At 45.6% G+C, this 26,718-nt stretch overlaps 1 protein-coding gene across 1 annotated transcript in view; it reads left to right on the top strand.

The window, feature by feature from the left end:
- Window positions 1-26,718, top strand: part of DNAI1 (dynein axonemal intermediate chain 1) — a 187,684-nt gene that overhangs the window by 58,973 nt on the left and 101,993 nt on the right. The window contains exons 10-12 of the mRNA XM_054986152.1: window positions 4,845-4,929; window positions 6,223-6,340; window positions 10,159-10,202. Of these exons, the coding sequence (XP_054842127.1) occupies window positions 4,845-4,929; window positions 6,223-6,340; window positions 10,159-10,202 (247 nt within the window). The remainder of the gene's footprint in view (window positions 1-4,844; window positions 4,930-6,222; window positions 6,341-10,158; window positions 10,203-26,718) is intronic.

Genomic DNA, 26,718 nt, shown 5'->3' with positions numbered 1-26,718 from the left:
ACTTAAAAGGAGATACATTAGGCATATCAATTCCATCAAAGATTCATTTTGATACGATTCAGAATAAATCATGCCTAGGCACAGCGGGTGGCCCAATCAGGGGAGGCCTGCAGCTTTGGCGGGGCTCCCCCGGGGAGGTTCTTACTGCTGGAGAATCCCTGTCGGTTCTCCATGCAAAGCTGCTGACTCAGACACCTCTGAACTTTCGTTATGGGCTGGAGGGTCCTTCATCCGGAATAGTTCTGAGCTGCCAAATGTTGGGGGAGCTCAGCATTTCCACCAGTGACCCTGAAGCCTGGTAGACTGTACTGTCTGAGTGGAGGCCACTCTACCCCTGAGGAAATCTAATGGAAACTAGTTCCAAGAGAGCCATCTGAGCAAGGGGGGGTCACATCCCAACAGGTAGGAAATGAGGGACAAACAGGGAAGAATGAGGCTGGGTCTGGTGCCCGTAACTTCATGCAAAAAACATCTGAATGCTGCAACTAGCAGGGCAGAACAGACTGGCCAGAAGGGTTGCCAAGCCTGGGTTGGGAAATTCCTGGAGATTTGGGGCAGACACGGAGAGCAGGGGTTGGGGTCGGGAAGGATTTCCACAGGGTATAGTCTTGTAATGGACTCTTATCCACACCTTACTAAAGATCCTACTGTCTCAAGAGAAAGATTTCTCTTTGACTCTTGGATAGCTTTCAGCAGTTAGTAAGGCCTGTCAAACAGGACTGCTCTTTGAACAATTCTGCTTATCAAGACATTGTTTATATAGGGTCCTTCTTGCTTTGCCTCTTCTCATCAAAGTACACAGACACCTTTCTAGAGTTTATTTATTTTCTTTATTGAAAAGACACCCTAGTTTCTTAATGAAGCAAGTTATCAAAATATATACAGTTAATAATATAAATCCTACAAAAATAGAACACAGAAAGGCAATAAGGATTAGCTAATTCTCGGCTAATATGGAATAAGAATGAGGTTTGCTAACATTTCCTAATTAGCTCTGAGTTTAAAACAATCAAAGTTTCTATGAAATGTATTGTCGAAGGCTTTCACGGCCGGAGAACGATGGTTGTTGTGGGTTTTCCGGGCTGTATTGCCGTGGTCTTGGCATTGTAGTTCCTGATGTTTCGCCAGCAGCTGTGGCTGGCATCTTCAGAGGTGTAGCACCAAAAGCCTTTTGGTGCTACACCTCTGAAGATGCCAGCCACAGCTGCTGGCGAAACGTCAGGAACTACAATGCCAAGACCACGGCAATACAGCCCGGAAAACCCACAACAACCATCGTTTCTATGAAATGCATTAAGATTCCCTTAGCATACAATGCAAAGATAAAATTCTCACCTAGATTCTCATGAGATTTATTCCAATCAGAACTCTATCTGAAATGCATGTTTGATAGGTTATCTTATGCAAATATCTAAGATCTTTTCTTGTGATAGCACAAACAATTATTGGTTTAATGCTTAATTAAATATTCATATTTTCTATTGTATAACCTTCTAATTAGCCAAAAAATGACATTATACTCAACTTGCAAAACAAAACTATAAATCTGAGAGAAATGACGGAAAGAGTTAAGTTGGTACATCACCATTGGTTCATTTTCTAATAAAGGAAGATGAATCTAGATAGAGTCCGCTATTTTTAATTAGCTGTCAAAGATGAAAGCACATCTGTTTTGGTTACCTAACATTCTGAAAAAAACACACAGACAGTTCATGCGAAGTGCAGAAGTTCACCTAAAATACAAGTGTACTGCTTTGTACTGTTTACTGCAATGCGCTTTAATCTATATTACTGCAACAGTCTCTTGGAGTCCACCCTCTCAAGCAGCCATTTTCTGCAGGAGAACTGATCTCTGGAGATCAGTTGCAGTTCTAGGAGATCCTCAGGTGGCACTTGAAGATTGATAACCACAGTGACCAGTCATGTTGGCCTGGGTTGAGCAAGGCAGTGGATGGGAGAAGTTGCTTGGGGGCCCCTGGCAGGCTGGCGGCGGGACTTGGAGTCCAGCTCCCAGAAGGTACCTGGTGTTCTAGCAGCTTCAGCTGAAAGAGGGAAGGAGGACGAGCCAAAACAGCTAATGCCCCCGCCCCCGCTCCTTTGGACTCCTCGTTCCCAGCAATCCTTGCTGCTGCCATCAGCTGACAGGTTTGTTCTTCTCTTGGCTGCATCCTTGAGCGCTCTTCTTTTATATGCAGATGGACAGATGGCCGTTACTTGTGGGGAGGGCAGAAAAACTAAGAGTCAAAGATGTTTATGCAACAACGTTATCTGTCTGTTTAATTGTAGTCCGCCTTTCTCACTGAGACTCAAGGCGGGTTACATACAGTGAGATTAGCAGAGTCAGTATCAAGGACCTTTCCATAAACCATGCTGTAGGATCAAGAATTTTAAAAGCATCAATAGCATATACTAAAAAAACCAAGTTTGTAAGCAGTTTACAGGAAAACCATGACAGCGTTTGGAGTAAGAAAAATAACAAAAGGAAAATGCGTCCAGCTAAACCTAACTCAGCTGTTCCCAGTCCGGGCTGGCTCTAGGCTAAATCCATTTCTGTTAGCTGCACGTTGCCCCTTCTCAGGTTACCCCCTTGTCCTCCTTATGGCAGCCAAGTTCTCCAGCACGAATCCTTCTCTGCTCTCTGCCTTGTCCTCACTGCTGCCCTTAGCTCTTCTTCCTCACTACCTGGTCACCGGTTCCTCGTTTGTAGTGCCTCGGTTTGGTACTCCTTCCCAGATCTTGACCAACCAGTTAAGGTAAAGTCCTGCCCTTTTGAGTTTCATTTCTTTAGACCCTCTGGCGTCCTCTGTTTCCTAGGCTGCCTTGTCCTTATGGACACTCTGCCTTTAAGTGGTTACCCACCCCCCACCCCCGGCAATCGTTTTACATAACAAGGAACAAGTACAAGGTGTTGGCCACTGTTCCATCACCAACCTTTGGTTCAAGACCTCCCATAGCTTCCAGCCAGGCCAAATTTTGCCATGGAGACTGCCAGCATTCTTAGTTCAGCACTGAGCACAAGGACAAAGAGCTGGTGGTTGCGGAGGGGCCACGTTCAGAAGTCCACTCATGGATTGACACAAGTTTCAATGGCATAAAAGCAATGTGTGGAAAAAACATCTGCTGCAATTATTTTCTTTTTGACATGCATCATAACCACCAGTATTTTTGACAAAGTTCTCTCTTAAATCAAGGGGTTTGTGCCTTTGGCATGCATTTATAGAAATAATAATAACATTCGATTTATATACCGCTCTTCAGGATGACTTAACACCCACTTAGAGTGATTTACAAAGTATGCCATTATTATCCCCACAACAAAACACCCTGTGAGATGGGTGGGGCTGAGAGAGCTAGAAGCTGTGACTAGCCCAAGGTCACCCAGCTGGCTTCAAGTGGAGGGGTGGGGAATCAAACCCGGTTCTCAAGATTAGAGTCCTGCTGCTCTTAATTGACTGATCCAAGGTCACTCAGCCGGCTTCAAGTGGAGGAGTGAGGAATCAAACTCGGTTCTCCAGTTAGAGTCCCACGCTCTTAACCACTACACCAAACTGGCTCTACATTGTGCCATTGACTCATCAGGAAACATGCAGGGGGTCAGTTGGCCAGATTGTCCCTGCAGACTAGGGAGGACAAGTCTTGGGAAATTGGGGAGGCAGAGCGCTAATTTCCAGTTCCTCCCGGCATGTTACAGATATGACTTCAGGATTAACAACATTTGGGAATTTCTCACAATGGAGAAAATCATAGACCGTATCTCAACCGCTGAGAACCCAAATTTCCAATCCAATTTCTATGAGAAATTGCCACCACTTGTTATGATCTTCACTTCCTTTAGGGTGGATTTTGCTTTAATCTTTCCCTTCACACCCTCTGGGTAGTCTGCTGCCACCAGGAATATTAAATTCCAATATATTTTATTTAAGTTTTCCCTTTGGTAACGTGTTTATGCGTCAGGCTCCTTCGTGGTTCTATGTGGCCCTGAGGATAGGAATGGGATATAGCAATGACTGCTACTCCGGGATATAATAAAACAAAATAAAAGTTTATTTTTTAAGAAGCGTATTGGTTGCATAAGAGTAGTTCTTAGTTCTTCTAGTTGCTTCATCCAAACTCCTTCACACAGATCTCTTGTAAGGCTTCACACACAGTTAGCCTCTTTCTCTAGGCTCTATATTTCCCTCACAGAGAACCCCTCAGACAGCACACAGCCAGCCTGTTTTCTTTCCACTCTCAATTCTTTCTCTCTCAGGCGCACACACAGTTTGCCTGCTTCAAAGAGAGTGAATATATAGTCTCCCAGACACACTCAGTTCAGGCTTCCGCTCAGGTTGCCTTTCCCTCCCAAATACATGGACACCCTCAGGCTGCACACAGCTCGCCTCTCCGGCCCTGACTGAACCTTTTTCTCTCCCTCAGTAACTCAAAACTGCCTTCACTCCGCCCACTCTCTGTCATCCACCAATCACATCACTCACTCATCTCTCTCTTTCACACCCCCCCACTCTTCACCTGTCTCACCAAACATGCACCCATTTCTTGAAATCATTACAGCGCCTTTTCTAGATTACATGGAAAAGCAAAACAAATACTTGAAGTCAATACCTGATAATCTTAAAGTAATAACAATTTATTTCTAGGTTCCTGCGCTGCTTTATATTGTAAACACTGCAAAAGTAATTGATACGTTGTTTCGAGCACGTTTATATTTCCACGGTTTATAGAGTTACATAGTTATAAATGTATGTTTTATTACTGTTGTGGAACATTGTTAAAAAAAATTCAAAAATATATTTAAAAAAAAAAGAGTTACAACTTCTCCTCCTCCTCCTTTTGTTTTTCAACAGAGCGACGACATCACCAAGGTGGCAAAGGCTGCCAAGATAGTGGAGCGGATGGTCAACCAGAACACCTTTGACGACGTTGCCCAAGGTGGGACACCCAGAGGGGTGGGTGAGGTAGTGCTGCAGCAGCAGCATCCTGGACACGGGACCCTCCGAGCACTCCCTGTACTGCCTCAGTCTGCCCATCTGTAGAGTGGGGATCGGAATGAGCTGCCTCACAGGGCTGTCGTGAAGGAAAAAGCCTAAGGTGCTTCCCACGCTGGGATTTAGAGGTCAGAGAAAAAGCCCTTCTCAAAGCAACTGCTTTCCTGAACCTTGGTAATGACAGCATCCTTCCGTGGCTGTGACCAAGCCAAGGAATGGGGCACCTCTTTAAGCTGTTGTCTACCCAGAATATATTTGCACACCCCTCATGGGCATATGCATGTTCAGGATTCTTATGAACTTCTCCTCCAAACTTCCCTCTGATTTTGAGATTCTAAATTTCCCGATCTTGTTCCTGGATGGCACCCTTGTGTCAGACACAGTGTGATGTAGGGAGGGGAAAGGATCGAGGAAACCAAGGTTCGAGTTCATGGTGAGCCATGAAGGTCCCACCCAAGGATGTTGTGAGGATAAAGCGAGAGAGGGGAGAATAATGCACGCTGCTCTGAGCTCTGGGTGGAACAATGGGATAAAAAGGTGACAGACAAGCAGCAATACACCATCTCTCTGCTGATCATTTCTGGACTTTGTTGAGACTGCTGCATACGTGAGGTTTGCTGAAGTGTTCAGTTCTCATTCTTCTAGCAGGTTAGTGCCCTGGTGGCACACAAAGGAGTTGTGCAGTCACATGCAGGTTGCTCTGGGACTGAATCCCTGAGTGTGTGCCCTGGCTGTTATTCAGTAACTTGTAAGAGAGCGAGCAAGAGAGAAACATGGAAAGGAAACCTCAGCAAACTGTACACAAGCTAGTTCCAAAACAAACGTAGCGAATTTCCCAAGCTAAACTGGAAGGAGGGGTCTAGTGGAACATGGGGCACAGCTTCTCAGTGGCAGTCTGAGATGGAAAACAGCCACTGATCTCCATTTACCATAGGCCAAGCAGAGACACCACAATCCGTTTGCTTGATGAGTGCTGGCACGTTTTTTGTACCCAGATGTATACACCCGAGTGCAAAAAGTAAAGTGAGAATCTGTACTAACATGACAGCAGGATTTGAGTCCAGTGGCACCTTCGAAGGGAACTTTGACTCTCAAAAACGTATACCCTGAAAATCTTGTTTGTCTCTAAGGTACCGCTGGACTCAGATCCTGCTGTTCTACTGCAGACCAACTGTACTAATATGAAATTGCCTAAATGATTAAGCCTCTTCTGAATGTAATCATCCCTCTTTGCTAGATTTTAAGTATTTTGAAGATACTTCCGACGATTACAGAGACAATTTGGGGACTCTCCTTCCGCTCTGGAAGTTTCAGTATGACAAAGCCAAGAGACTGGCCGTCACTGCCCTCTGCTGGTGAGTGTGATTCTTGCAGCTGACATCGTTCCCCCACATTCAAAAGGCGTGTTTGTTTTATATTACTTAAAAGACTGTTGTTGGTTGCCATGAGAATGGTTGTGGGGATTTCTACAGGATTCTGAGCACGAAGGGATAATGTAAAAGCTTGCAAAGATACTCAGTATGCCCTACAGCCTCTGTTTTTAGTATGACACACGCACAACAATGGGCCTGCCCCGCAAACATGCAGTTTCTGAAATGATGTGCTGTCACTTCTTAAAACTTTTTATTTCTAAAGTTTAACAACAATAATACAACAATAACAGGATTCCAAACCTGAGTAACATATATGTAGATTAGATAAATGACATAGTTACAGATCATAAATGATTATTAATATATTTGTTAGGTGTGGTATACTCTTTTAGCAGGGCTTTTTTTCTGGGAAAAGAAGTGGTGGAACTCAGGACTGCACAAAGACATCACTTTGGGTCAGCTGGAACAAAGGGGGAATTTTTAAAAGTTTAAATTGCCCTTGCTGAAAATGGTCACATGGCCGGTGGCCCCGCCCCCTGTTCTCCAGACAGAGGGAAGTTTAGATTGCCCTCTGTACCGCTCAGCGGCGTGGAGGGCAATCTAAACTCCCCTCTGTCTGAAGATCAGGGGGCGGGGCCACCGGCCATGTGACTATTTTCAAGAGGTGCCGGAATTCCGTTCCACCGCGTTTCGGCTGAAAAAAAGCCCTGCATTTTAGTAATATACTTAGTAATATGGTTTAGAAAAGGGAGCCATCTCTCCATAAAAAAGATTGATAATTGGGATTCTCTGATGAAGCTATTCGGTCTGTTATTTTGTCTGAGATCCCAAACTTTTAACATCCAGTGTCTAATAGGTGGTATTCTGTCAGTTTTCCAATTTTGAGCTATGGTAATCTTAGCTGCTGTTAGCATTAGTGACTCAAGATCCAATCTATAAGTAGGTACATTAGTTCTATTCCATAAATTCAACAACATTGTTTCAAAATTGCATTGGATTATATAGCCTACTATTTTTTCTATAGTGGTGATGATGGCTTTTTCCAAGTGCGCTTGAATCTTTGGTATAATTTAGTACAGTGGTTAAGAGCAGCAGGACTCTCATCTGGAGAACCGGGTTTGATTCCCCACTCCTCCGCATGAAGCCAGCTGGGAGCCCTTGGGTCAGTCACAGCTCTCTCAGAGCTCTCTCGGCCCCACCCACCTCACAGGGTGATAGTTGTTGTGGGGATAATGATAACATACTTTATAAACCATTCTGAGTGGGTGTTAAGTTGTCCTGAAGGGCGGTATATAAATCGAATGTTGTTATTATTATTACATGTGTATTGTATGTGCAATGTAAGAACGTGCCTGTTTGTCCACAATGTTTCCAGCATCTAGAATCTTTGCTTGCCTTACAATAAAAGAGTTTCAATGGAGTTAGCTACCATCTTGTATAGATTTTATATTTCATACACACACCCCATCCTCTTGCTGGCTACTAAACGCAAACACACCGTTGAAAGTTTTATGCTGCTTGTGGCAGGTGTTTGGCAGCTCTTAAGAAGAAGCCAACTTCACCACTGCCTCCGCTGTGCTATCAGGATAGACAGAGGGATGTCGAATGGAGAAGAGCCTTCCTAGTTGTTCTTAGAGCAGAACCACAAGTGACAAAAGGCACAGGTTGGACACTTGTCAGCTTCCCTCAAGTGTTGGTGGGAAATGTAGGCAATCCTGGTCTCGCAGCTTCGCTCTCCGACTGCTGTCCAATGGACTTTTCAACTGTCACTTGTCCAACATTCCGCCAAGCTGCCTACATTTCCCATCAAAACCTGAGGGAAGCTGACAAGTGTCCGACCTGTGCCTTTTGTCACTTGTGGTTCTTCTCTTAGAGACTGAAAATGGAACGAGGAGTTGCAGTGATGTCCTTTGGGTGAACTGTGCCCAAACCACTTCAAGGATCTGTAACCAGCACCTTGAAGGGAACCCAGAACACGATAGGGAGACAGTACTGATGCTGAGGCACCAGTAAAAAGCATTCCTGGCCACTCTTCTGCCTTCAGATGTAAGCCACAGAGCTTGGTACAAGCATACTTAACCAGTAAGAGCATACTTAACAGCAACAGACAGTATGCAGTAGTATAGTCTACAGTCCCTATCCCTTTACCAAAGCATCTTTCTGAACCAATTTCTTACTATTTAGCTCTCCTACCTGTATCAAAAAGCCCTCCTGAATAATTTAGTTTTGGATACTTTGCAGAAAGCCAGGAGAATGGGAGCCTTCCTAACCTCATGAGGCAGGCAATTCTACAAGTGGGGGACACCACAGAGGAAGCACGTGTAAAGTACAGTTCAAAAGCTGAGATGTTTTTTCTCCGAAAGGGAACCTCCACATTCAGAAGCAATCAGCCTGTGGATCCCAGTGCTGGGAGGCAACATCAGGGGCAGTCCTTGGCCTCTATGCCCCATTTACCAGCTGTCCAGAGCAATTGGCTGGCCTCTGTATGAAACAGGATGCTGGACTGAACAGACCAATGGCCTTATCCGGCTGGGGTCATCTTATGTTCCTGTGGCTTCATATTCTTAGCAGCCCTGATTTAACATTTTAGCGGTGGAGTGGAGAGTGCCCTCAAGTCAGAGTTAACTTATGGCAACCCCTGGTGGAGTTTTCGTGGCAAGAGACTAACAGAGGTGGTTTGCCATTGCCTGCCTCGGCATAGTGACCCAAGTCTTTGTTGGAGGTCTCCCATCCAGTTACTAACCAAGGCTGACCCTGCTTAGCTTCTGAGATCTGACGAACTCAGGCTCACCTGGGCTATCCTGGTCAGAGTAACTTTTTAGTAGCACCTTCTGCTAAATTCTATGTTTCCTAGGAAATGCCCCAGTTTCTCCGCTGGTTATTTCACCTCCTGCAGCTGGAACCATTATGTTTGCAAAAACCATCCCAGCAGGTCTTTTATCAAACTCTGCCTCCCATTGAACAACAAACTTGTCGCCAGTCAGCCTAGCGTTCAGCTTCTGCTTCCAACTTCCCCGCAAGGGGTCTGACAGGGCAACTGATGGAAGAGCTCCCCAAGTCCTCCTGACTTGACTCTGGAAAGCAATTTTTTTAAAAAAAAAACTTGCAGAATGGAGCCAAGTTCTGAACAGGGAGATGTGTCTGTAAACCTCAGGAACTTTTTATTTCATTTTTTAATTTGTTTTGTTAATAGTCTGCCTTTCTCACTGAGGCTCAAGGCAGTTTACACAGGGCTGCAGGAAAGTCCCCCCCCCGCCCAAATCAAATATGATGAGACTATACAACAAAGAGTTGCACATCTACATAATGCTTGGCTGCATGGTTATCTGGCCAGTCACTGTGGGGAAAGGATGGCCAGATTCCCACTCACAACTATTGAGTAAGACTCCCACATTTGAATCCTTTGGGAGGAATCTTCCAAAGTGCCTGAGTTGCAGGCACAAAGTCTGTATCAATCCAGTTCAGCATATATGTATGATTTGGGGCCTGTTCACCAGGAGAGGCCGTGCGTGGTGTACATCAGGCCAGCCACCCTCTTTCTCATCCTAATATACCTTACAAAACTGTTACAGGGATAAAAGGGGAGGGGTTATACAATGTTCTGAACTGCTTGGAGGAAGGGAGAGATAACAATGTGATAGGTTGTTGCCAGAATTCATGCCTTCACCTCCGGTCTCCAGTTCTGCAAAATTCCCGTTTGTGATGGAAAAATTTGGAGCAGATAATTTCGTCGCGAAGTGCCGTGCGTATCAGTCAGAGCACACAAATGCTGACAGCAGTTTCCTTCTCTTTCCCCACAGGAACCCCAAATACAAGGATTTGTTTATCGTGGGACACGGCTCTTGTAAGTTCAGTCTAAAAGAGCATGAAGGAGAAACCTTTTAGCCAGTGTTGTCCAAGAAGCTTGCAAATCTGTTGAACCCGCCAAGGCAGATGCCCCCCCTCGCCTTACGGATCATGTCTTACTTGCAGGGCTTCTTCTTCCTTTCTTACTACTCTGGGCTGTTGTTAGGGAAAGGTTAGCCAGTGCATTCAAATCTTTCCTCTTGGACAAGATTAGCCACTGCCTGCTCCCTGAATGGAAGAGTCCATGGGCCTTGCAGCTCAGGCCAGACAGGCTACGGCTTATGGCTTGGTGTCCAGCAAGACAGCTAGAGCAGTCCCTCGGTAGAACAGGCTTCCTCGGGAGGTGGTGGGCTCCCCTTCTTTGGAGGTTTTTCAGCAGAGGCTAGATGGCCATCTGACAGCAATGCTATTCTGTGAACCTGGGCAGATCATGAGAGGGAGGGCAGGAAGGGTTACATCAGGGCTTTGTTCTCGTGGCCCCTTCTTACATGCCCAGGGTAAGGCCGATCGCTACCTTGGGGTCAGGAAGCAATTTTCTCCATGCCAGTTTGGCTAGTGGGTTCTGATGGTGTTTTGCCACCTTCTGGGCATGGAGCAGGAGTCACTGGGTGTGTGTGAGGGGGAGGTAGTTGTGAATTTCCTGCATTGTTCAGGGGGTTGGACTAGATGACCCTGAAGGTCTCTTCCAACGCTATGATTCTATGACAGCCGAGCATTCCCAGTCACTGCCACGGCCCTGATGCCTATTTAGAGCTTGTACTGATTTCTTCTTGTGTTGTAAAATATCTAACAGCAAGGTCAAAATAGCTCTGTGCTGTAATTGTACCTCTCAGTTCCTGCCCTAGTCCTCGCAAACTCTTGCAAGACAATGTTCATTCTTTTCATACCAGCCTTTGCTATTGTTTCCATTAATGCCACTATATGCACACCTTCGGCTGGAGTTCAGGCCTCCCTATAGGCTACAAACAGATACCGTGGCAAGGAGTGTAGTGAGCTCAGCCTTCTGGCTGTCCTCAGAGAGCTCATGGGGGGATGGAGTTGCCAACTAGGGTTGCCAGCTCTTGGTTGGGAAATTCCTGGAGATTGGGGGGGAGGGGCTGGAGAGGACAGGGCCTCAGAATGGTGTAATACCATAGAGTCCACCCTCCAAAGCAGCTATTTTCTCCAGGGGAACTGATTTCTGTGGCTTGGAGGCCAGTTGTAATTCTGGGAAATCTCCAGCCACCGCCTGGAAGCTGGCAACCCTAGGCCATTCCCACCAGTCTGCTCCAAGGTCAGCTCAACCTGCCCCCTCCCTTTGCAAGAGACAGGCAATGGAAAGGGGCTGAATTGCTGTCCTGCAAGACTGGCCTTTTCCTTCTTCCAGGGGGAAAATAGATCTAGAGGGAAACATGCTGTTGCGTGGTCAGTATTCACCTTGCTTTGAAATCCTAGGTAGCCGTGGCATGCCACAGGAAGGGTCTCCCTCTCCTTCTGGCTTAAAGGGTGGGGGGTTGAGCAAGACCAGTCGTCAGAGGTTTGTCGCCTGGCCGCCCAGATGCAAATCTGTCAGACTCCTTTGGCTCACTTGAGACTTGGTTATTTCAAGATGCACTTCCAATTGGACTTCAGAATGCATTTGCTGCCAGACCTGGCGTCGCGGCGACATGACCGGTTTTATTTTATGGCCACCTGGCTGTGCAGCCCGTTGTTTGGCTAGGCGTGATTCCTGGCTGTGTAAATACGCTGGGCGGGGAGGTGGAGCAAAGACATGCCCAGCTGACAGCAAAGCCTGTGTGATGATGCCTTCTGTGCGCATAATTGTTAGGAAGTATTGAAAATTCCCCAGCTCAAAGGTCACAAATTAGCCCCTGTAAATCGGACCTAACGAATGTGCCAATGCCGTCCCTTTGCTCTAATACATTTTCTAAACAGAAAACGTTGCCAGGCACGGTAGCTGGGCATGTCAAACCAGCCGCCCTTATTAGCTCGCAAGGCCCTCTAACAGAAATAGCACACAGAGAGTAATGACTGGAAAGCGTCATTAATTCTAACCACCGTCATTAATTCTAACCATCAGCTCGATTGCTGTTTAGTAATCTTAGGTCTCCAATATTTTGCCTAATTTCTCCTAGACCGAGTGGTATATCAATTGCATTTTTAATTGGCCAATAATGTAGTCTCAGCCTGTGGCACTCATTCATTAATAACAGGAGGATAAGGAGTTAAAACTTAAACGTGTCGAATTCTGAGCAGGAGGCCTTGAATGCCTTTGGAAAGGCAACAGGAGAGATTGGAGAGGTCAAGGGTGTGCTCTCTATTTTCCTCCCCTTTCTGATCCAGCAGTAGTTGAGGGTACTGGGGGTTCACAGTTGCCAACCTCCAGGTGGGGCCTGGAAATTTCCCAAAATTAGAGTCTTCCTGGAGAAAACCAAAGGCAATCAAAAGAGGCAGGCCCAGCGTCCAGGGGCCAAAATGCAGGGTGGGGAAACCACAACCCGGGCTAGAAAGCAACTACAATATAAAAAAAAAAGGTCTCCCAATCCTTATCATTGTAAATATAAATATTTTTTGATATTGTAATTGCTTTCTAGCCCGGGTTGTGGTTTCCCCACCCTGCATTTTGGTCCCTGGAGAAAACGGCTGCTTTGGAGGGTTGAGTCTAGAATATTACATCCTGCTGATTTCCCTCCGTTCCCCAATTTCTACCTTCTCCAGCCTTTGCCCCCCCCCAAATCTCCAGGAATATTCCAACTTGGAGTTGGCAACCCTAGTCAGGTCAGTCGGTGCCTCACTACGCTGAAGTGGTTGGATGAATAGATCCTGGGATTTCCCCAGGTGCACATCAAGTATGTTTAAACCTCCCCCACTCTGTCCCACCAGTCTCCTTTTAGTGATGAGTGCAAGCAGGAAGACTGGCGTCCAGACCTCTGGGTGAGGTAGTGGTGGTGGTCAGTGGACATCAGAAATGGGTGCCTGTGGCTCCTGAAAAGGGATCGCTTGGCCCTCCTTAGATCAGATACTTAAAGAGATTAACCGCGGTTGTGTTTGCCGTGTCTGTGGTTTGCGTTGCCGCCGCCACCTCTCAAGTCTGCATGAAGAAAAGCTGTTATTGTGCAGCCCTAGGAACCCAAGGAATCAATCTGGAAGTTTGATTTGCATCATTCATTTGGCTTCTGCCAGTTGCGAGGCATTGTGGCCATAGGAATGCCTCTTGGGGCTCTTCTGTGGTTTCCTCAGGTGCCCCAGTGCTAGAAACATTCTTTCCAAAGGGAAGATGAGAGTCACCCTTGTGGTGTTTGGGTTTGGGGCCAGTTCAGGTGCAGCTTCAGAAACACTCCAGAGCTGTCAGTCTATGGAGAACAGGATACGTTGGAGCTGACTCCCCCCCCTTGCAGCAAGAAATCCAAGCGCTCTTGAGTCAAGGTTTTTTAATGAAAAATCATAACTACAGCATATATATGTCCATAGGTTATACAGAAGCAATAAAAGCGACTGGCTGTACACAGAACTCTTGTTGAGAATGACGTACGGAGTGCTTGCTACCAAGTTCCACTCCCTCCCTGCGAGCCCCCCACCCTCGGTGCCTGACCAGCTGGGCATAGTCAGTGGGAGAGTAGGCAGGAGCTGTCCCAAGGCATCTGTGGTGAGCCATCTCAGATAAGAGTGCAGTCTTCCCAGGAGCTGGACAGCCTATGTGAAAAACTACACACACACACAGAAGATGCTTGCAAAGTTCATAAAGATGGAGGGACTGTGGGTAACAGACCTGACAAAGAACTGGTGCTGAAATTCTCTCCCTTAAGAGCTGTGTTTTGCCTTTTTTGCGCCAGTTGCAAGACAAGGGAGGTGGCGGCTTCCCGGTCTGTTCTCTTCTGACTGCTTTACTAGCTGGGGTTTTGATGGCATTTCCTTCAACGCTTTGCCTTACGGGCTTTGATCCTTCTGGTTTCTGCCTTGCTAGCTTGCCCTGGGTTTCCCTTTGTGTTCCTTGGGAAGGCGGATTTGTCCAGATTCCATCCCCATTTTGATATTTAGCTGAACTAAGAATATTGCTCTGTGCTTTTTACGAGGTTGTCGAAATAGCTATACGTTTGCCTGTTGCAAATGTATTCAAATCCTGGCGATACATTCCTTAAAATTCACGATGAAGCTGTTGACCAGAGATTCACCTTCCGATTCTTCAGGAAGGCAAGGCTTGATGTTGGTTTGGTGCCCTCCGATGCTGCAAAGAGCCTCTCGCTTTGGGGTGCTGTCATTTTGACTGTGGCGAATTCCTTTTAAGTGCTAACGGTCCCACCCCATGCATAGGAGCAAGTAAGATTTTGTCATTCCATCCCATTCAAAACCTCCAATGTGCCAGGAGCTTCATTAAGTCTGCAACCCATTGTGAGGCCTGCAATTTAGTGCGTGGCGACTCCCATTGAAGGGATGCTATTTTTGATCGGAAAAGCATCCGTGCTTCAGATCTTTGGACCCCCGAAGTGCTGGAACCACCTTTAGAGGAGCAACAGGCAGGCCAGTTTGAAATGAAGCCCGGGGCCACTTGTGGGAGGAATGTGCCATTCCAATTGCTGGCCGGCCATGTGCAATTACATGGCAATTTCGAAGCACTTTCCTGGTTTTGTACAAAGAGGAGCCTTCCCGTTCCTCCTGAGTACTGAGTGGAAAAGCTCTTTCTGCAGATGGAAGGAAATTAGAGCTGACCCGAGGGTCCCTGTGAGCAGGCACCAACGGGACTGGGTTTTGTGAAAGAACACCAGTTTTCTTGTGCTTGCCAACCTCCAGGTGGAGCCTGGAGACAGGGTTGCCATCCAGCAGGTCCTAGGAGGAAATGGGGGGGGGGTGGATCCTTGTGTTGTGGTGTGGGGGCAGCACGCTTACATCAATATGGCATTCACAGAGTTTTTGCACAATTCTAGAGTGCCCATCATGTCACTTCTAGTTTTCACAAGAAGTGACATGACACATGGTTCCCCCCCCCCAACCATTTCCTCCTGCCTGCGCTAAAGGCACTGGTGGGCAACAGGACAGGAGGCTGGGAGGCCTCCTGCTATAGAGGAAAGCCTGACAACCCTTCTTGGAGATCTCCAGGAATGACAACGGATCTCTAGACTTCAGAGATCAGTTCCTGCTGAGATCCCTCCTCTCCTCAAACCCCTCTGTCCCCAAACTTCACCCCCAAATCTTCAGGAATTTCCCAACCCAGATGCTTGCAGCATTAGAGTCTCCACGGAGTAGTTCCTTTAAGGCCACATCAGCACAGTTTTCATACAACTGAAGACAGCCGGTGTGATGTCATGGTTAGAGTGTCATGCTGGGATTTGGGAGTCCCGAGTGCAGATCCCCTCTCTGTCTTGACTTTGTTCCAGTCATGCTCTCTCAGCCTAACTGACCTCACAGGGTTGCTGTGAGGATAAAATGAGGGAAAGGACAACAATCTACCTGTTGTATTGTCGAAGGCTTTCACGGCCGGAGAACGATGGTTGTTGGGGGTTTTCCGGGCTGTATTGCCGTGGTCTTGGCATTGTAGTTCCTGACGTTTCGCCAGCAGCTGTGGCTGGCATCTTCAGAGGTGTAGCACCAAAAGACAGAGATCTCTCAGTGTCACAGTGTGGAAAAGATGTAGGTCATTTGTATCTACTCAGGAGGGGTGGGGTTGAGCTGAGTCATTCTGTAAGGGTTTCCCAGGGTGTGGAATGCTAATGGCGGGAGGCTTCACTGTATCCTGAGGAGGTTCTTTTGCATATGGATTGGTGCTTGATGTGCTAATCTTCTCTGCAGGGCTATTGTCGGGTGTGGAGTGTTTTGTTGGCCTGGTGTTTTTCAGAACTGGAGCCCATGCTCTGTTCATTCTTAAGGTTTCTTCTTTCCTGTTGAAGTTTTGCTTATGCTTGTGAATTTCAATGGCTTCCCTGTGCAGTCTGACAAAGTAGTTGGAAGTGTTGTCCAGTATTTTGGTGTCCTGGAATAAGATACTGTGCCCTGTTTGAGTTAGGCTATGTTCAGCCACAGCTGATTTTTCAGGCTGTCCAAGTCTGCAGTGTCTTTCATGTTCTTTTATTCTTGTCTGGATGCTACGCTTTGTGGTCCCGATGTAAACTTGTCCACAGCTGCAGGGTATACGGTATACTCCTGCAGAGGTGAGGGGGTCTCTGCTGTCTTTTGCTGATCGTAGCATCTGTTGTATTTTTCGGGTGGGTCTGAATACTGCTTGAAGGTTATGCTTTTCCATAAGCTTTCCCATCTGATCAGTAATTCCTTTGATATATGGCAAAAACACTTTTCCTGTAGGTGACTGTTTTTCCTTGGTTGTTTGATTCATCCTGGGTTTGATTGCTCTTCGGATTTCATTTCTGGAGTAGCCATTTGCCTGAAGTGCGTGGTTTAGATGATTAATTTCCTCATTGAGAAAGCGCGGCTCACATATCCGTCTTGCACGATCCACTAATGTTTTCATTATGCCTCTTTTCTGTCGGGGGTGGTGATTGGAGTTTTTGTGTAAGTACCGATCAGTGTGAGTTGGTTTCCTGTAGACCTTGTGACCAACTCACAAGGAATGAGGAGGAAATTAATGAGGAAATTAATCATCTAAACCACGCACTTCAGGCAAATGGCTACTCCAGAAATGAAATCCGAAGAGCAATCAAACCCAGGATGAATCAAACAACCAAGGAAAAACAGTCACCTACAGGAAAAGTGTTTTTGCCATATATCAAAGGAATTACTGATCAGATGGGAAAGCTTATGGAAAAGCATAACCTTCAAGCAGTATTCAGACCCACCCGAAAAATACAACAGATGCTACGATCAGCAAAAGACAGCAGAGACCCCCTCACCTCTGCAGGAGTATACCGTATACCCTGCAGCTGTGGACAAGTTTACATCGGGACCACAAAGCGTAGCATCCAGACAAGAATAAAAGAACATGAAAGACACTGCAGACTTGGACAGCCTGAAAAATCAGCTGTGGCTGAACATAGCCTAACTCAAACAGGGCACAGTATCTTATTCCAGGACACCAAAATACTGGACAACACTTCCAACTACTTTGTCAGACTGCACAGGGAAGCCATTGAAATTCACAAGCATAAGCAAAACTTCAACAGGAAAGAAGAAACCTTAAGAATGAACAGAGCATGGGCTCCAGTTCTGAAAAACACCAGGCCAACAAAACACTCCACACCCGACAATAGCCCTGCAGAGAAGATTAGCACATCAAGCACCAATCCATATGCAAAAGAACCTCCTCAGGATACAGTGAAGCCTCCCGCCATTAGCATTCCACACCCTGGGAAACCCTTACAGAATGACTCAGCTCAACCCCACCCCTCCTGAGTAGATACAAATGACCTACATCTTTTCCACACTGTGACACTGAGAGATCTCTGTCTTTTGGTGCTACACCTCTGAAGATGCCAGCCACAGCTGCTGGCGAAACGTCAGGAACTACAATGCCAAGACCACGGCAATACAGCCCGGAAAACCCCCAACAACCAATCTACCTGTTCTTTGTTGCGTGGAGAAAATCAAAACGGGCTAGGTGCCAAGCGCCAGAGACCAATTGTTCTAATGCTTCCTGCTTCCTGGAGCTACTCAGGATTGCATTCGCCTCCTGGGTCATTAGATACATATATTTTTATCTCAAAAAACAGGCAGGTGTCCCATTGCCATCCCATTAACAGGCCTCTTAATTTGTTGAAAGGGAACTCTGCTACGTCTACCAGCCTTTTCTGCCCTTTGCAGCTCCCCATTTTTGCCCGAACCCACCCATTTACTTTGCAATCCTTTCAAGGCCTCTTTTGTTCAAGATGTTCCTCCCCTTTTGCAGATTTTATGTAGTTCTCACACCTGTTAGATGCAGCTAAATGGATGCCAAATGGACTAGTCTCCCCCACCCCCAATTAAATTGTTTATGGAAGGAAGGAAAGCTGAGTGTGCTACAAACTAAATAAAACGCTCAGGGCTCATGAATCATGCTGCATAGGTACAAGGGAAGATGTGCCATAAAGAGCCCTGCTAGATCAGACCGAGGGTACTTCTAACATAGCCCCTCATTTGTGGCAGCAGCAGATGCTACGGAAGGCCCACCAAAGGGGGACAGATAGCCAGGCCTCCTTCAGTTGCCCTCCCATCAACTGCCATTGAGAGGCGCTGTGCTTCTGGACACAGAGGTTTCATTCAGCCATCACGGCTAATGGCTCTCTCCTCCCTAAATCTATTTGGTCTCCCTTTAAATCCACCTAGCCTAGTGTTCCATCGCCAGTGGCACATTAAAGGCCAGCAAGATTTCCAAGGTATAAGTTTTTGAAAGTCAAAGCTCCCTTCCTCGGAGAGCTGATGGAGATACCCCTTTGTCTTGTGTCTGACAAGGGGAGCTTGGATCTCGAAAGCTCATACTCTGGGAATCTTGTTGGTCTTGAAGGTGCCACCGGATTCTATTCAATCAGCCTTTATTGGCATATAACACAGAAAACAGAGTGCTACGATGAAAAAAGAACAAAATGTAATATAAAACAGTTGAGCGATATCAACAGTTATTTCTGAAACTTCTCCTGGTGCAGCTTTATAGCAAGTTGTAAAACTTTGCTATCTTCTCAGTGATATCGGAGAACAGTAAACCTTGCAGGAATCGAAAGAACCCATCATATTAGCTGAAATAGAGCTTGAATATTTGGAACGAATATCGGCATAAAAAGGACAATAGAAAAGAGCATGTGGAATTGTCTCGATACAGCTGGTATTACAAAGACAGTGTTTGGCTGCATATGGTATCTTTTGAAATCTGCTGTATAAAATCGCAGATGGCAAAGCGTTAAATCCAGGTAAAGAAAAAGATTCAAATCTCGCTGTTCTACTGCAGACCAATATGACTACCCGTCTGAAAGAAATAAGCTTGCCGGTGCCTTTTGCCTTCGCACGGAAGTTGCTGCTGAAAGGCAGGGGGACCCAGGGGCAGACCTCCCCACTCTGCCACGGAAGGCCTCTGGGTGACGTCGGTCAAGTCACAGATTTTCAGCCTAACCGACCTCACAGGGTAGTTGTGAGAATGAAATGGAGAAGGGGAGAATGACGTAAGCTGCTTCCGTTCTCCATTGGGTAGAAATGCAGGGTATAAATAACACAAACATATAAAGTAAATAAACAAGGAGTAACTTCTGGGATAAATGTAAACTGGAAGAATGTATTTTTGGTGACTCCATTAACTTTCTTTTTTAAAAAAAAATTATTGGATGGTTTACATAACATATATACTGTTAATACATCTTACTTACTAATTATCCCCTATAGATATAGTGTATGCTCCCCACCCCTCCCCTCCCCCTTTCCTCTATTGACTTCCAACAGCACTACAACCCCCCGTTTCTGTTACAAATACTATCTCTTAGTTGTCATTTTAAACTTAATGGTAAAGATTTACATTATGTTTTATCTTAATAACACTCAAAAGACCGTAATTGTCCTTTAACATCCCATCTTTTTTCTAAGTATTTTTTCAATTTCCCCCCGTCCTCAAAAAATTCCTTTGGATCTTGCTCTCTCAGTTTCCTTGTTAATTTGTCTGTTTCCACCATATATAACACTTTTTGTATCCACTCTTCAGTTTTCGGTATTTCTTCTTTCTTCCAATATTGTGCATACAAAATTCTTGCCGCCGTTATCATATAGTACAGTATTACTCTATCCCTTCTATTAATATCTTCTAAATGCAAGGATAACAATAACATTTCTGGATTCTTAACTACATTATTTTGGAGTATTAAGGACATTTCAGTACATATTTTAGACCAAAAGTCTCTAGCCTTATCACAAGTCCACCACGTATGAAATAGAGAACCTTCATGCTCTTTACATTTCCAACACTTGTTGGATAGCTGCTTATGAGCAATGGCTAACTTTTTCGGTGTTAAATACAATCTATATATCATTTTATAGCCATTCTCTTTAATACTGGTACATGTTGAAATTTTTCAAATTTTTCATTAACTTGCTTTTCTAGCAACAGTGCTGGATCCAGTATAACCCCTAGGTCCTAAACTGAGTTTGTGAGTGTCGGTTGGACCCCATCAGAAGTAGGATGCAGGCTGCCTTCCCAACTAGTATTAGCTCCATCTTGTCCGAATTCTGTTTCAGCTTGTTCTCCTCTAGCTATTTGAGCACAGCAGTCAGACACCAGTTAGGAGCTCTGTAGCATCACACGGTGATTTGGTTAAAGAAATGTAGAGCTGGGTGTCGTCCATGTATTGCTGACAGCCTATTCCAAAACCACAAATAATTTCCCCATGGGGCTTCACACAGAGATTGAACAGGCTGCCTGGGAGAGAAGACTCAGCCTTGTGGAACCCACACCGAAGGCAACTGGTCTCCCACAGCAACCTGCTCAGCCCTGCCCTAAGCAGATTCCCTTTTAACAACAACAACAACAACAACAACAACAACAACAACAACAACAACAACAACAACAACAACAACAACAACAACTGTGCTTGTATACCGCTCTTCTAAGCAGGTTAGTGCCCCACGCAGAGTGGTGAACCAAGTCAGTGTTATTATCCCCATAACACAACTGGGCTGAGAGGTGGCTAACCCAAGGCCACCTGCAGAGTTCATGGCAGTAGTGGGAGTCGAACCAGCAGAGTGCTGACTTGCAGGCCAACCACAGAGTGCACACATTGTCGGCTGCAAACTAGCTGCATTCTTTTGGGCAGCGCTCTCAAAACTGCCAGGGCTCTGTTGTCTAAACTCATGTCTTCCTTCAGCGCTAAATCCTTCTGCAATGTACTGCGGAGTTATTGCCTGCTCCCAAATCACATCCCTCAGATTTCTACAGGCTTGCCTTGGAAAGAGCAATTTACTTTCCTTCTTTAGAATGCATCTTTATCACTTCTCACATGCAGCTTCCCTACAGACAGTCCTAGGCTGAGAAATTCAATTTCAGGCCTTTGCTATTTCGTTTGTATCTGCAGCTTCAGCTGGACTCTGGAGCTTTCTGATAATTGCTGGAATCTCAATTAATCGGTTATGTTTGCTATGTTATTTGTAGGGGTGCATGAGTGTACGTGCATGCACAAACAGGAGACAGCAAACCTACCTGAATGTATACAGATGAGACAGCATGCTTCATAGTGATGTCTAGCAATGATAGAATATGACTGTCTCTTTTCCCATGGGGCAAAAAGAGAGAATTCTATAATCTCCTTTCTGTGGCGTTAACATTTGTTCATTTACTTGTACCCAATCAGAGCTTCTAGGCTGCCACGGGTGATCTTTGCCTATCGTCTTTTCCTCCAGGACAATTCAGGCAGTCATTGGCACATGTTAAAACAGTATCTTTTCTCTTTCAGATCTTACATTGCAGCTTTCCACCCACCTCCATGACAGAATCAACTGTCTGAGAGCGCAGTGATTTTTGCATAAGTTGTGTAAAAAACTACTGCAAGTGGCTACTTAGTAGTGTAGGACCGCAGAGCTCCAGCCCGGGGTGCTGTCTCCAAAAATGCACTCCATTCTCTCTGAAGAGCTGGGATTATCAAAGCCTGTCCCCGCTGCGATTCTCAGTTGAGCAGAAGAGCAAGATTCAGGCCCAGTAGCATCTTAAAGACCAACTAGATTTTCAGGATATGAGCTTTCGAGAGCTCCCTTTATCAGTAGCGCACGTGTTGAAGGAACTTATCTGCAGCTTTGGAGCTGTCCTTGGCCTTGCACTTTCTGTTTCTTCTACTTCTAAGGGGAAAAAATACACATTATGACACAAGTTGAGTCACACAGGTGCTCAACCCAACTCTCATGGGGAAGAAACTTTAAAAATCTGTCCATCACTGTAAGAGGAAAGGAGGGGCTTAAAGCTTCCACCCTGCACCATTTTCGCCAGCAGAGACAGACACAGGAGGGACCTGAAAGAGTCCAGTAGCACCTTTAAGACTAACCAATTTTATTGTAGCATAAGCTTTCGAGAATCAAGTTCTCTTCGTCAGATGCAAGGGACCTGTTCACCCTTTTCTCAGTCTCCACATGTCCTGAGATCATGTCACTAAGAAAAGGGCAAACAGCCCCTCCCATCTGTTTCCTCTGGTGAAAGTGATGTTGAAGGGAAGCCTGAAGTCCCATCTTGCCCCTCGCAGCATTTGGAGACGTGTGGAATGATGGGAGAGGTTTTTAAAGGTTCCTCTCTAGGTGAAGGTATGACTGACATGCGGGTCGGGACCTATGACCCCGACATGTGTCATATCTAACATGTATTTTGGCCCCAACACTTACCTGTCTACATGATGATCCCGGAATGACTCGCCACCTGCTTTCAGTCTTTGGTGCCCCCAGCTGCCTTTGTGCTGCCAGCCAGGCTCTTTAGGGTCGCGCTTCATGCACTGTTGGCTCTGCACCCCATCGAAACAAGAAGACGCTGTCTGAACAGGAAAACGATCAAAGGTTTGAACACTTTTCCTGCAAGCATTTAGGGACTTTTAATTCTGAAAAAAGGCAACCTGCTGGGGGAATGTGGGGCCGTGATAGAGGGCGCGTGAGATTATGAAATAAAATAGCAAAATTTGTGATCTCCTTCTCACTTGAATAGAGTGGCAAAAGTTACCTCTTTGTGTGGGAGCGGGGTGGGGTGGTCAATGTGTGAAGTTGATTTGCAGTTGGACTGACTGACAAAAAATAGTGCTAGAACAGATAGTCTGAGCATCACCCACTCGCCACCAGTGGATCAGCTGACTGTTGACGGGTATGGAAGAAGCGCACCCGCCTGGCTCCCACAGGGCGATGCTCAGACAAAGCCTGAGGCATTCCATACGGTTGATAAAGTAGGATCTGCTCCGTGGAAGTTTATGCTGGAATAAAAGTGTGTTAGTTTATAAGGTCTGACAAAACTGCCGTTTGTTTTTTCTGCAGCAGGCAAATACGGCTGAAATTATGGCTCTGGATTTGTTAGCAATTTCTGGTCTTAGTCTGTTGGCCATATTTTTCTCCCACGGAGGCAGAGACACTTTACCCAGTGATTCTCTTCCCACCCCACTTTCTCCCCACAATAACCCTGTGAGCTTCACGGCTGGTCTGTGGTTTTACTTTACTTATTTATTGATGTCATTTATAGTTTGCTTTTATTGAGACTCGAGGCGGATTACACAGTGTGAGTTAGTACAGTCAATTTCAAGGACATTTGAACTAACAATGTAATAGGGTATATAACTGGAAATTTGCAAAGATTGAAATCTAATACGCAGAGTTGAAAAAATGCTGAAACAGAGCATGAGCAATTCTAATTGGACTCCAGGCACTGCTGGTCAAAGTCCAAGACTCAATGGCTGCTACGTTGCTCTGGCTGTGAGATGGGACTGCTTTTATTTTATTTTTTTATCTCCATGTAAAAGCGCTGGAGCTAACAACTACTTCTACCACTTGATGGCACTGTTAAATATTTAGTGAACTGCAGCTAAGAGGAAAATGCATTTGAAATTCTTGTGAAAAGATGAGCCGAATAAGCCCCCAAGTTCAGCAGGCATTAAATTCTGAAGCAATACACTCAACTATCAATTAAAACCGAAGGATGAAGATGCGAAAGCTCATTTTAATTTACTTCATTGTCTTTAGTTATTGCTATTGGATTCTTGATAATAGTGAATATTCATCTAATTCCATTTCCAAAATTAGGCTTATTTGTTTTCAGTGGAAGAAGGCAGATTAATACGCCTGAAACATAGTAGGGGAAAGGATGGAGGGTTGGTGCATGGCAGAGGGGCACTGCCCCATGGGATTATCTCCTCCACCACTGAAATGAACGGAAACCAGAATAGACTCACTGCTTGGCAGCAGGGATCAGAGAACAGCTGAAAATCCAACGCATGGCTTGGCTGCAACACTTTAACAATGGGTTTAAATACGTGTGACTGTGGGGGGATCCACAGCCAGTTCTTCCCAGTGTTTTTCTAAAAGGCTGCCACTCAGGAGTTGTGGTACAGGTGGAGAAGGGATGTGACAGCGTCATTGTCAGAATGAAATGGAGGTGGAGAGAACCTTGTAGGTCATCTCAGGATAAAAATGTGACAGGTTGCGGGACAAAGTGGGTACCTTTAAGCAGAGGCTAGATGGCCGTCTGACAGCAAGGCTGATTCTGTGAACCTAGGCAGGTCACCAGAGGGCGGGCAGGAAGGGTTATATCAGTGCTTAGTTCTCGTGGCCCCTTCTTACATGTTCAGGGTAAGGCCGATCACCACCATGAAATCAGGAAGCAATTTCCCCCCCAGCCTGTTTGGCTAGGGATCCTGATGGTGTTTTGCCATCTTCTGGGCATGGAGTAAGGGTCACTGGGTGTGTGTGCGCATGGCAGGGGGGGTATTTATGAATTTTCTGCATTGTGCAGGGGGTTGGACTAGATGAGCCTGGAGTTCCCTTCCAACCTTATGATTCTATGTTACTAAATCATTCCTTGGGCCGAGAGTTGTGTTGCCCTGGGTGCAGGTGCAGGCTAAAATACTCCCTTCACCATTCATAGAAGACTCTGCCTAGGCATCGGCACACAGCCGCAGCAGCCCACATTGTGCGATTTCCCCATCTCAGTAAGAGGCAGGAGGGCACATGGTTCCACTCTCCATGCTGCGTGTGTGTATCTGTGTGGGACTCCCAGGAGACACTGTCGAATTAGGATCCTGGTGGAGAGAAGAGCATCTGCCCACTTCTTCCCCAAAGGACCTGGATTTCCAGGCAGGTTCTCTGGAGAGGCAGTGTAGAAATTTTCTAAAACCCTACAATAAAAAGTAAGCATCTGCAACCAGGCTGAAGTATGCTGCTAAACCAGTTCCTGTGTCGTTGTGTGACTTGTACATTCAGTGGGATGTTGGAGCTCCAGGACCTGCAACAGGTGTCAAGAAAGGGAAAGTGTTTCGGTATTTGCTGTGCGGGTCACGCTGTATCTCCAAAAAGCGAAGACTTTGAAAAAGCACATTATTAATATCCAAAATTTGGGGGTTTCACTTCCTAATCCCAACTAGAGAGTTGTTTTCTGCATCCAGTAGTCATATCTCCACGTTTTGGGGGGTTGCTGACATTCCCTTCTGACGTTCTCTGCATTTTGAGTTTCATTGATTTTCCACCTGTTCTGTATCTTCTTTGGTAACCTACAGCTCTGTTGACTTGGACAGTTCTATAGGATGCATGTCTGCTTTCTTTATGGCGAAGTATCCAGTCCCCACCAGCAAAGATGTAATCCAGTCCTCCAACTCAGTTGCAGCAGCTGTGGAAGTGGCAAATTTTATACTAGAGAATGTTAGGGAAGGTATTAAAATATGATACCCTGTTTGGGAATGTTTTTATATAAATATATGATACAATCAAATTGTGTGAGCACTGGACATCTCAAAAGGAGCTGTAGATGGTGCTGAAAACGGTGACGAAAGCACTCAAGAGGATGGAGCCCCTTTCTGACAAGGAAAGGCTAAATGGTTTGAGGCTTTTTGGTTTTCTAAACAGGGAGAAGAGCAAGATCCAGGTCAAATAGCACCTCAAAGACCAACTAGATTTCCAAGGTATGAGTTTGCAAGAGTCAAAGTCCCGTTCATTAGATGCGAGGATGGGAAAAGGAAGGAGGCCCTTCTAATCCAGGCCAGGGTGGTGGTGGTGGTGGTGGTAGTACTGGATTATAAAGACTTCTTCCTTTTTCCACTCCTCATATCTGATGAAGGGAGATTTTTTAAATTTTTTTTTATTTATATCATTTATAGTCTGCCTTTCTCACTGAGACTCAAGGCGGATAACATAATGTGAGATTAGTACAATTTGTATCAATGACATTTCCATACAGTGTCAAAGGACGTTTCTATAAACAATGCCATAGAGTAAATAAATACAAGTTTACAAAGAGATAGCATTAGCAAGGATCCAATACAAAGTTTAAGAATTGATGAAAGAGAACATAATCAATTCTAGGACTGACATTAAACAATGAAGCACAGGTAATACATATGAGTACATATTTAAAGCAACCGATAGTTTGTCAGGCAACATAATGGTGAAGTCTATGGTCTCTAACTCTTTAGCAAAGCATCGGAGACCCCCTCCCTACAATACAGCCCTATCTGAGTAAAAAGCCTTTTTGAATAGTTTGGTTTTGCATTGTTTGTGGAAGGCCGGGAGAGGGGGGCTCTCCTGACCTCCTCAGGCAGGCTGTTCCACAGGGTAGGGGCCACCACAGAGAAAGCCTGTATACAAGCTGCTGTTAATTTTTGCCCATGTTCAGGCTGACTTTTGAAAGCTCATACCTTAGAAATCTAGTTGGCCTTTAAGGTGCTAGTGGACCCAGGTTTTGCTGTTGGACTGCAGACCAATATAGCTACACACCTGAAACTAAACATGGAGAAGTTAATAAAATTACAAAATTTATGGAGCGGGTGGATTAACAGAATTTGTTCTCTTTCTCACAGTACCATAGCTTGGGGTCCTGTGGTGAAGCTGATGGGGAGAGGAAAAAAGGAAAGTACGTTATTTGCTCCATGTACTATTATATTGTGAGGTTCGCTTCCACCAGATACGGTGATGGCCAC

Source organism: Eublepharis macularius, chromosome 8 (genome assembly GCF_028583425.1).
Source record: "Eublepharis macularius isolate TG4126 chromosome 8, MPM_Emac_v1.0, whole genome shotgun sequence".
Lineage (NCBI taxonomy): Eukaryota > Metazoa > Chordata > Lepidosauria > Squamata > Eublepharidae > Eublepharis > Eublepharis macularius.
The sequence above is the reverse complement of the archived record's forward strand: the minus strand, read 5'-3'. Positions and strand labels throughout refer to the sequence as shown.